Consider the following 12,114-nt stretch of genomic DNA (forward strand, 5'->3'; position numbering starts at 1 on the left):
ACATATTAAGGGAAAAAAAGCTAAACTGTGTTAGGTTTTGGAAATAATTGTGCCATGACCCTAGTTTGAGAAGTTCACTTTTCTCTTCAGTGGTAGAAACAGATAATGAAAAATCAATCATCCAATTATTAAAATGATGTGAATAATTTAGATGACTACCACATACAGTGGGTAAAAGGGAAAAAAGCAAGCTAAAGTTTCAACTTAGAGAACACAAGTTTTATGTGTAATCTATTTGTCCTATTATCACTGCATATAAAAATTAATTTTTTTAATATTAAACTGGATAATGGATGAAGAGGGATAACAACTTCGTAAGTGGGAACCTCCTGGAATCCACAACTAAATTCATAATTAAAGCACAAGAGAAATGTAGTTTTGGAATACTTTTAAATATGACACTTTTAACTATTCTGTGGTTTATTAATAAAGTAATTAGAATATTACAAAGTTACATGATGACTAATATTGATATAATGTTCAGTGTAAAAATTATTCTCATTAGAATACTTTTGTTGTACTTTTTTCATACCAGCTATAATTACGAGGAAAGAGCATCCTTTGCTGGTGATCTCATAATTCATGATGTTTATAAAACTCCAAAAGGAGCAAATTTTCTTTTTATCAGGATCCATTCTCATCCCACCTTTCTCTCAGTTTTTAATCTGTAAATTACACATGCTTGAAATTTGTAGTACATTATTAATTCTGTACATGGACTAGGACACTGACAGACAACCTAAGCCAGCCCCTTACAAAAAAAATGCTGTCATTAGGGTCTACCACAGAGCAACTGATATTTAAGAATGACTGAACCTGGGCCCTCCCTGGTGGTGCAGCTGGTTAGAGCACAGCACTAAGAAGCTAAAGCCACTTCAGCATGAGTTCGATCCCCGCCCCAAGCTGATCCACATGGCACAGCAGACCTCTCCTGACCAGCCCGCTGCTCCCCTCAGCAATGTGCTTCAGTCACCCTGTTCTGCTCCCCACTCTGTTTCTGGTGAATGCTCTCACCACCCCTGCATCTCTGGCCTGTACCCAATTCTGTATGCATAAATAAATAAATCTTAAAAAAAAAAGATTGAACCTAAAAAAAAATAAACTATCTTTAGTGTCCTTTTAATTCATTATATATATTTAAAATCCCAACATTTAAAAAAATAATTTTACTCTAAGATATTTCCCCTCTACAAGGAAAGTAAGCTCAAAAGCAGTAACAATTTCCAGGCCTTTTGTTTCTTCTGGTACCCCAATAAACTGACATATTACTTTTTAGTCAGTCATAAAATACTAAAATTTTCTGGAGTTCTAGAAGGAATCTGGCTTTAAGATCTTGACAATATTTACATCTCAATATACCTTCACAATTCTACGTGAGTTACTTCTAAGCTCTCAAAGTTGGAGTCAAGAATCGGAACAAAGATGGGCCTCCCTGGGTGGCACATCGGCTTAAAGCACAGCACATGAAGCTATCAACAGTCACTGCAGAACAAGTTGGATCCCTGGCCAGGAAGGTGACCCACATGACATAGCAGATATCTCCCAACCCACCCACTACTCCCCTCAGCAGAGTATTTCAGTTGATCTGTCTGTTCTGCTCGCCACCCTGTCTCTGGTGAATCCTCTCACCCGCTACACATCTGGCCTGTACCTCAGTTATTGTATGCATAAATAAATAAATCTTTTTAAAAAACAAAGTTGTCTTTGTTTACTAGCATTTCCTAATAGAGAAGAATGAGTTCAATCCAGAGATCTTAACTTTTCTTATAAAGATGTAAACAAAACAATGACTACAAGGTTGAACCACTGAGATTTAAGCACAGCTAATCTAAAAATGGCCATAAAATGAAAATAGTATTTTATACAAATACTAAAGAATAATCTTAGTCAAAGATACATCAAAAAAATGCAATTGAAGATTACTCTCTTGTTGGACAGTGGTAGAAAATCAAAGCCTCTATCTTGAACTTAGGTGAAAAACTGTGTACTTGAAATCTCACTTTTCAACTTATTACCAAATCTTGCCTGGTTATTCTAAATGTTATGTTCTCATTACTGTCTAGTCATGGATTCCTGCCCATGTTGACCACTTGAACTTCACTCAGCATTCCTACAACTGAGCCAACTGCCTCAGGACCTAGCTGACTGACTTGGTAAAATTCTTTCTGCCTCTCTAGTACTACCAGTAATATAAATCCATAGTTCTAGGCAGGAATTACTTGCATCGTTCTTTCAAGCTTTAGTCATATTGGAAAAGAGCTCCACTCAACCTTTGGTTTCATGCAGTGAGTTTGGGTCCAGCTCTCTATTGAAATGCTCTGACTTTTATTACCTTACAGGATACTGATTTCTAGCAACCCATGTCTACTTCTGGACCAAAGCTCAGCAGGAACCAGTCTCTGGATCACACACTGAGCTGTGCTTCTATACCATTTTCTAGCCCACAAAGATATTTACCTTGTTTTATGAGTATGGCTATGTCTTCATTTTCTCCTTTTTAATTTTATCTGTCCCTCCTATATGTTTGAAACATAGAAGGAGGAATTTTTAAGACTCAATGTCCATGGAATTAGAAGTTAAAATTGTCTGTCTAGAATTCATCCGATGGTTAAGTAATGTTTACACTATACCAATCAGGAAGGACACAGGTATTAAGGTGATTCTCATCCATCTATCATGGAATTACATAGTTCTAATATTATTACACAGAACTGTACAAATGCATACTTGTTACTGTAACACTCATTTTTACCTTGTGGTACTTTTAAAAGCACCATTTTAAAAGGTGCTTTTAAAGGCAATGCTTATCTCTAAGAATAGGATTTGTACTTAACTCATACAATAACACAGTCTTATTTAATATTTTTTTACAAGAAAACTTTAAGTGGTAGCTATTAATCCATATTTAATCATACTCAGCAATCAGAAATCCTTTCTATTCATATATTTTCCAACATATGGTACACAACATAATTCATTGAACATAAGCAATTTACTAACCATAAAATTAAAAAATGCTCATGTAGCTTCTTTCTTAAATCCAACTTACAGTAGTCAAGCACTGAAATAAAGCTTGGTGACCACAATAACACTAACAAGATTCTCTTAACAGAAAAATACTTCTACCTGTGGTGGTTCACTTGGAGATCCCAGAGAGGAACAGTTTTCATTTTCATCCACCTTTATCTGTTCATAAGTTCTCTTCCTAGGCTTCCTGTCACCATCTGAATTGAAAGGACATTTAAGTTTCAATGAAAGAATACATTTTAATGACAAGATCATGAAAAAAGATTGTATACTTACACAGAGCTTGCTTAAGTTGTTCTAATACATCATTTTCATAAACAGATCTTTCTTCCCAAATAGACAACACTCGTCCAAGGTGCTTCTTACAACTTTCATCAGTTTCACTAAAGATAAAATATCAATAGTAAAAATGCATGGTGCTATTAAAATAGTAATGGTGATTTTAAATATAATCAGATATTCATTATGGGAGAGTAGATGAGGGGGGCATGAAAGGTGGACTGTTCAAACTATATTTAGCACTACTATGTAGCCAGCAGCCAGCAGTTAAGGGGCAAAGTGACCGAGACAGACATACTCTTTGCTTTCCTTGTCTCTCTACGTGCAGAGATAATAGTAAACAAAAAAACACAAAAATCCGTGAAAGTGTTAATAGCAGCTAGTAAGGGTTTACAAACAAGATGCTTCTAGCACAACAAGGACTGAATGTAAGGCTACGGAAGATTTCTAATGGATGATTTTTAATTTAATTAACAAGTATTTATTGATCAAAGCAATTTATTTAATACTGGAGACACACATGGAGCTTTATGGCAGCTATTATTTATAAATGATACAAAATAAAACAAGGTTGAAGATATGAATAACAGAAAGGCCAGTTGCAAGAGTTAGGATATTGAGAAGCAGTACTAATCTGCTATCAGATTATTAGATGTAGAGAAACAGAAAAACAGACTACTCCCAAATAATTCCTATCTCCTTCATTATCAAACTGTTGATAGATTTCTTTCTGTCTTTTCATTGGCCTCCCAAGCTCTATCTATCTACTTCACTCCATTCTTTACTAAGTATCCTACTAATGTCAATCACACCATAGAAGAGCTAATCATCTTAACAATAGTTAAAACCAAAATCCTTATCCTGGGTTACAAAGTAGACATGTTTCTATTTCTGGGCTAATTCTCAGGGTACATTCACTAAATATCTTGTTCCATAAAAATAAAATCTTCTCAACATGCCCAGCACACAGTTATCTCATTATTGCCAAATAATCTCTCTACTGAGACTCCTTTTCCTCCCAGATAGTCAAAAGATTCACTTTGCCCTTTTTCTATTCTATGCTGCTTCCAAAAAATAGTCACTTTTTTTGATTATATAGCTGAGCGGTATCATATTCTCTAGTAACTTCCCTGCTTTAAGCTTTTTTATAGTACTTCTGAAATTAAAATATATATTCACTTCTCTATCTAGTTATTACTGGTATCAGCCACTGAAATGTAAGCTACTACAGAACAGTCTTCCTCACTACTACTTCTTCACAAGGCCTGATACATAGTATATGCTCAATAAATTTTTTTTTAAATTCAAGGGAAAGGCAAAATGTATAAACAGCTTTAAGACAAAAAGAATTAAAAGCAATTGACTAGCCTAGCCTCCAGATAATCATGTGTATGCACAAAAGAGAGACAGGAATCTGAAAAGCGAGACAGGTCCATAAAGAAAACCTTAAGTCTTGCTCAGGACTTTAGGTTTAATCTCTAGGAGAATGAGGACCACTCAAAGACCAGGGTATATTATGATCAACTCTGCAGCTCTTGTCTATGTTTTCCCTTAATGAACCAAACAATACTGGAAGCTACTGCAATTAAATGATAACCTAACTGGAATGGAAAGATTTCTAAAGAACTGAAGAAATTACAGATACTACAATGGGATATGGGGATGAGAGAGAGAGTAAACTTAATGACACCTAATTTCTTGTGTGGACATCAGGATAGATGGAGATGATATTCATCCAGAGAATAAGACCTAGCAGAGAATCAAATTTGACAAGCAAGGACCTAGGAGCTCACCATCAGACCCAATGAGTTTGTGATGCCTGAAGGCATAAAACAAGAGATTTAACAGGCAACTGGACATACAGGAATGAAACAAAGAAAAAACACCTGACTAGAGCATTACAACTGTGTTGTTAGGGTATAGATATTAACTAAACACACACAGTGTATGAAATCACCCAAAAGGCAGGTGAAAAGTGAACTCTAAAAAAAAATCTGAAGAGACAGTAGAAGAGTATCTAAATTGAAGGATAAATAGTGTTTAAGAAAACAACATAGAGCTGTATTTCACACTGCAATTTTTTCTAACACATGCAGTTTTTCTAAAACTGCAGGGCATGCGATAAGTATGTTTCCATCCTTGAATCAGTCAACAGAGATCATTATCACCATGAATTCTATAATTTAGTCTACCCAGTAATCTACCAAATAATTGCATATAATAGTTTCACTAGTTTATCCAACAATCTACCAAATATTTTCATCAACTTCAAACCTTTGCGAATTCACATTTAAAAAGAGCATAAGCCAAAGTATAGACTTCTATCCTCAGGATTTCTCTATAGCAAAAATTTCAAGTTTTATCATTATTCTAAATTTCTAAAACATTTAAAAGTGTTATAAAACATACTCACATGCTAGAAAACCTTAAAACCATTATGGTAATCAGAAAATTGACAGCTTTATAAACACACACACAATCAGAAAATTGACAGCTTTATAAACACACAATTCAATATCTTCATTTATTCTTAATGAAGTTTAATCCAATGTGGCAATAGCTTTTAGTCCCTTAAAGGGAAGCAGTAATTCAACCACTCCAAATGCCCACATTTGTAACAATTCAAAATGCTTTCCTTCATAAAAACTAAACATTTACAAATGGCATTTATAGGTCTTTTCTAATGAAAACTTCCAAGTAAAAAAAAATTATTTATTTTACGGTTTAAGGCAGATTTTAGCAAAATGACATAGTATGGATTTAAAACAAATTACCTAGAACCCCAGACAATGATTCATACCTTGAAACATGCTTAAAAGCTTCCACTATAACTGGTGCAAAATCTTTTGTAAACTCTGGTCCCTTTCTTTTGCTGTTCTGAATGACATCATTGGCCAGGTAGAGAAAAGTAAGCTTCCTGTTTGGTTTGGCTGGAAAAAAAAAATTGTTAAACCTATTTAAAATATCCTCATTTAACTTGCACAAATGTTCTTAATACCTAAAATTAAGCAATTTAAAAGTTACAAAAAGCCTATTACCCTTTATTTATCCTGTTAAAACCCTAGCTTCTCATTCTGCTTATCAAATCACTATTTCTTAACTTACCAAGATAACAACTCTGTCTTCTGAAAACTAATCATGAAAAAAAAAAATTACTCAAAAGTCAATGATAAATTGTTCTGTTTCCTTGAAGTTTAATTATTTACTCTTGATTCCTAGAGTTTGCATCACCATTCCAAACTACTGGTTTTATGCACTGAAATAATCATGCCTGAGTAAAAATGTTTTAAAAAAGATTTTATTTATGTATGCATACAGAACTGGGGTTTAGGCCGGAGGTGCAGAAGCAGTGAGAGGAGTCACCAGGGACAGAGTGGAGAGGAGAACAGGCAGATATACTGAAATACACTACTGAGGGTAGTGAGTCAGGAAAGGTCTGCTGCGCCAAGTGGGTCGCCTTCCTGGACACTGATTGAACTTATGCTGCAGTGACTTTGGACAGTTTCACAATGCTGAGCTTTAACCCAATGTGCCACCAGGGAGGGCCCAAAAAATGCATTTCAGTGACTACCCCTATGTTAAATGTTATTAAAATAATTTGGTGATTGGTCATGTTATTAAGATAGTACCTTAAATTTTAAACTGAATTTATGATTGTTTTAACTTTCGTGCCCAGGCTGAATTTAAGAAAACCAGTCACTAAGATATTGTAAAACAAAAAAGTAAAAAACATAAAATAGTTTGAAAGATAAGTTACCAAGCTACAAAAAAATATAAGCTATTAGATAAACAATACTTACCAGTAAAATAATGACGAAAGAGCCATCAAATTTCACTAGTCATCAATTCATAATCTAACTTCATTCACTCACAATCAGAAAGTGATAGGCAGGACCAATACTTATTTTCGTGCATTGAACAGACCATATGCCTACTCATTTTGTTACAGTGCAGAATATCACAATCTAATCACTGATATTTTTATGAAAATTGAAATTTAAAGCCACAGTAGGTACATGCACTCAATTTTTATTTTGCTATCTATAAACAGAAGTACCCTCTTTCCAAGGGAAACCTTCCACAGAAAGAGAAACAAATAATTAACCTATTAAATGTGCAGAAACACACACACACCCCACAATGGTATCACTGAAGGTCTTAGGAAGAAATTTCAGGAAAAGTCATTATCTTCAACAAAAATCTACTGAAGATTTGTTGGCAATATTAGATGGTCTCATTTTATTTCCCTGGTAAAGTAAATTGCTGAAAACTAGACTTTTAAATATTCAATGGTTTTTTTTTAATAACTGTATTAGTTTATTTTTACATATTTTTGTGCATTTTTCCATCTCAATTGCAATCCCCTTGGGTTTCCCATCACCCATGTGCCATCACCATAGTCCAGTGCTTTTCCTTCCCGCCACTGTTTCTGATCTCATTCCCCACTTCACCCCCACAAAATGTCTCTGGTATACAGATATTCATCATTATCATTATTTTCTCGCCTGTTCCGTTATATTCCTGCTATGAGAGAAACCATCCGGTATTTTTACTTTTCTTTCTGGCTTATTTCACTAAGCATGATCTTTTCCAGCTCCATCCATATTGCTGCAAAAGACATGTGTTTTTTTTTTTTTTGATTCAACGGCTTTTAAGGCAGAAACTGCTCTTAGTAGTACATTCATTGCCATAGAAAGTATATTATCAATTGCTGATTCTAGAATGGACTCTTCTCTATCCCAAACAGGACAGAGTTCAGTCAGACACAAACAGCTGCTTCTTAATAATTGAGGTAGGAGAAAAATGGATAGAGCTGGTGTTTTACTGTAATACTGCCAAAATGCCTCAGACTTTTGATAGCTCTTTTTCACATTTCAAGTTATCCAGGAATGGAGCCTATCATTTCTTGCTTAACACCTTTGAGAGTTTCCACATAACATTTTATTTTTTTTAAGATTTTTTTTTAATTTATGCATACAGAACTGAGGTACAGATCAGAGGTGTGGGGGTGAGAAGATTCACCTGAGACAGAGTGGGGAGCAGGACAGGAGGACTGACTGAAATACACTGCTGAAGGAAGCAGCAGGCCGGTCAGGAGAGGTCTGCCGCACCATGTGGGTCACTTCCCTGGCCTCCCTGGCCGGGGATCGAACTCTTCCTGTGGTGGCTGCGACAGCATCTTAGTGCTGTGCTTTAACCTGTTGTGCCACCAAGAAGGGCCTTCCACAATAACATTTTAAATCCTTCCTATGAACCACAGGCCAAAAGATCTGTGGTTCACCCTACACACTGCTCTCTCTTAAAGCACATTACTTCTCTAACTTCCCACCTCTTACAGCATCCTTCACATCTCAGTTAAATGAGTTCCTCTAGTTTTTTTCTGACCACCCATCCACATAGTTAGGTATGCCTGTGTGCTCTTATAGCACCTATACTTTTCCTATAGAGCACTTATCCCACGCATATTTGTTTTTTATTTAATACAGTGCTTTTCAACTAAATTAAGTTTCATTAAGAATAGCTGTCAGTCTCATCTACCAACCTATGGAATCAAACCCAGAAAATAATTCACAATTGGCTCAGTATTTGCAAAATCAATGATTTTTTGGCCTCGACCTGAGCTTTTAATTATTTACCCATTTGGCTTCTGTTGTTAACCTTATCCAGCTTGGCTGAAAGAGAAACATAAAAAAAAAAATTACACTGTCCTCAGAAACCTCAACTTCAAATTCCAGATTATGAAAGACAAACTTCCTTATGGATCTGTTGTTCTTGCTGATTTTCAATGTATTGCATTCAAGTATTTCACATCACCACCTTTCCCATTTCTAGAATTCTCACAAATCAATACCTATAGGAAAACAAGTATCGAGAAAGGAAGATCAAAGAAACATAAACAATAAAACACTATCATTTACTACCTATTTGATTAAAATGAGAAACACTAAAGTTGGCAAGAACATGGGTAAGATTACATTTTTAGATACTTTCGGATATTAGTGGTTAAATTACAAATTAGAGCAATCTCTTAGAAATATAATTTTGCTAGTTACCAATCAAAACGTAAATGCACAAATGAAAATTTCACTTCTAGGAATTTATGCTACTAATTCATCACGTAAGTAAATGCACAAAGAAACCACCTAAGACTACTAAGAACAGTCCTACAAAATAATTATTGAAGTAATAAAAAGCACTCAAAGAAATGCACTGAAATCAACTGGCAATCCTCAGGTCTATATGTTGTCCATTTTGCCAATAAAAACAGGAAATACACGAGATGAACCTAGATCATCTTCCCATGACTAAAAACAAGAAAACTATTTTAAAACTACTGGGTTTGTATCAAGAAACACAAGCAACCAAAGACACTGTTACCAACCAAATAAGTAACCACCATGGTCAACAATAAGAAAGACATGAAAATCCATGGGCTCATAAAGACAGTGTAAGAATTGTATTTCAGGCCCTCCCTGGTAGCGCAGCGGGTTAAAGCACAGCACTAAACTAAGAAGCTAATGCCACTTCCTTATGAGTTCCATCCTGCCTGCCCCGGAGGAGACCACTTGTCACCGAAGGTCTCTCCTGACCCACCCACTGCTCCCTTCAGCAGTGTACTTCGTCAGTCGTCCTGTTCTGCTCCACACTCTGTCTCTGGTGAATCCTTTATCTGCCCCTGCATCTCTGGCCTGTATCCCAGTTCTGTATGCACAAATAAATAAATATTTTAAAAATAAATAAGTAAATAATAATAATAAAAAAGAACTGTATTTCAGAGTCCCCAATGGCTGATGAAAGAAAAATGTTCTTATAAAGAAATGAACATATGGGCCCTTCTGGTGGCACAACAGGTTAAAGCACAGCACAACCAATGAACGAAGCTAGCCGCAGCTGCTTCCACACAAGTTCCATCCCTGGCCAGGGAGATGACCCACATGGCATGGCAGACTTCTGTCTCACCCACTGCGCTCCTCAGCAGAGAGTGTACTTCATCAACCTGCCAGTTCTGCTCCTCACTCTTGTCTCTGGTGAATTCTCTTGCTGCCCTTGCACCTCTGGCCTGTACCCTTACTCTGTATGCATAAATGAATCTTTAAGAAAAAATAAATTATCGTATGTCAGAATGATTCATAATCATGTGTCAAACAAGTCACCTGGGCAGCTTGTTGAAGCACAGTTTGCTGGTCTGGCCCATGTATTAATACCTGAAACAGATGTGGGGCAGAGCCTAGTAACTTGCATTTCCACTAAGTTCTCCAATTACGCCAGGGATGCACTATGTACCTGCATTTTTGAGAACCCCTACTGTATATGAATTCTGAATAATAAATTCAGAGGGGAAATAATTAAAATTCATAACTTTTAACCCCTACTATTTTTGATTAAAGGGTCTGACCAACCATAATCAGTGCAATAAAATCATTAGGGAAAAGATGGGACTTTATAACAGATTCATAGTAACAGAATCCATTGATCAAATTTATCCTTAAACATAAAGCAATTTGACAATGTGTCTTTTAATGTAATGCAACAGAAATAGACAACACAGCCAATGAAATATTTTTAGAGTAATACCTTAAGGAGGGAATCAACCATATCAATAATATAGGCAATTTTATAGCCCATGTGACACTGCCCAACAAATACATTACATGACAAAAAGTAAAAAGAAGTGACGAATTTAAGAGACCAGATGTCATCAGTGAACTTTGCTGGATTTTATTTTAAACATTAACTATAAAAAGACATTTTTGGAGGAAATCTGGGCTGACAGAAACTGAGTTATAAATAATCAATAATCAAAGTTAACTTTGTTAGGTATGTTAGAGGTCTTAGTATTACATTAAGTTGTTACTAAAGGTCTTAATTTATGTATTGTGAATTATATATAATGAAGTATAAAGTTAAAATGACTTGAAGTCTGAGAGTTACCTTCAATAACTAGGAAATAAAGATGGTATCAGAATAGAGTTGGGTAGGTAAAACCAAAAATATGCAATGCTAATAATGTTTAAGCTTTAGTGTACAACTTTAAAAGGCCATCTTAAAACAGTAATTAACTGTTTTCTTTTTAAAAAAATTAAGATTTATTTATTCATACAGAATATGGGTATAGGCCAGAGGTACAAGGGGTAAGAGGATTCACCAGAGACAGAGTGGGGAGCAGAGCAGGCAGGTCGATGATCACTGCTGAAGGGAGCAGCAGGCAACGCCGGAGAGGTCTGCCACGATACGTGGGTCACCACTGGGGCGGGAGATCGAACTTGGACTGAAATGGCTGTTGCCAGCTTGTAATGCTGTGTCCCAAACAGTTGCACCACCAGGGAGGGGCCCAGTGTGTATCATTTTTAGGCCACTTTATTTACCTGTGCAAACATTATATACTTAAAACACCAAGACACAGATACACACATATGCTGAATTTTTTCATAAATGAGATCTTGTTACACATAATATTTGTCTAACAGCTTTCTTCACACTTCATGTATCCAAGAGATTTTTGAATCCATAACAGACTTTTTACCAAACTCTTAATACTCGTGTTCCTTTTAATAGCATGTTACATGACATAAGTTGTTTCAAACCTTTAATGCTTTTTTTAAAAGATTTATTTATTTATGCATCAAGAACTGGGGTACAGGCTAGAGGTGCAGGGGCGGTGAGAGGATTCATTGGAGACATGGTGGGAGAAGAACAGGCAGATTAATAAAGTACACTGCTGAGGAAAGCAGCTGGCAAGGCAAGAGAGGTCTGCTGTGCCATGTAGGTCACCTCCCTAGCAGGGACGGAACTCATGTTGAAGTGGCT

At 35.8% G+C, this 12,114-nt stretch overlaps 1 protein-coding gene across 1 annotated transcript in view; it reads right to left on the minus strand.

The window, feature by feature from the left end:
• RPRD1A (regulation of nuclear pre-mRNA domain containing 1A) overlaps positions 1 to 12,114 on the minus strand; it is a 58,831-nt gene that overhangs the window by 32,328 nt on the left and 14,389 nt on the right. The window contains exons 2-4 of the mRNA XM_004683847.2: positions 6,107 to 6,236; positions 3,304 to 3,410; positions 3,127 to 3,224 (exon numbers count right to left, since the gene is read on the minus strand). Coding sequence (XP_004683904.1) covers positions 3,127 to 3,224; positions 3,304 to 3,410; positions 6,107 to 6,236 — 335 coding nt within the window. The remainder of the gene's footprint in view (positions 1 to 3,126; positions 3,225 to 3,303; positions 3,411 to 6,106; positions 6,237 to 12,114) is intronic.

Source organism: Condylura cristata, unplaced genomic scaffold, assembly GCF_000260355.1.
Source record: "Condylura cristata isolate star-nosed mole 26May11 unplaced genomic scaffold, ConCri1.0 scaffold00016, whole genome shotgun sequence".
Classification (NCBI taxonomy): domain Eukaryota; kingdom Metazoa; phylum Chordata; class Mammalia; order Eulipotyphla; family Talpidae; genus Condylura; species Condylura cristata.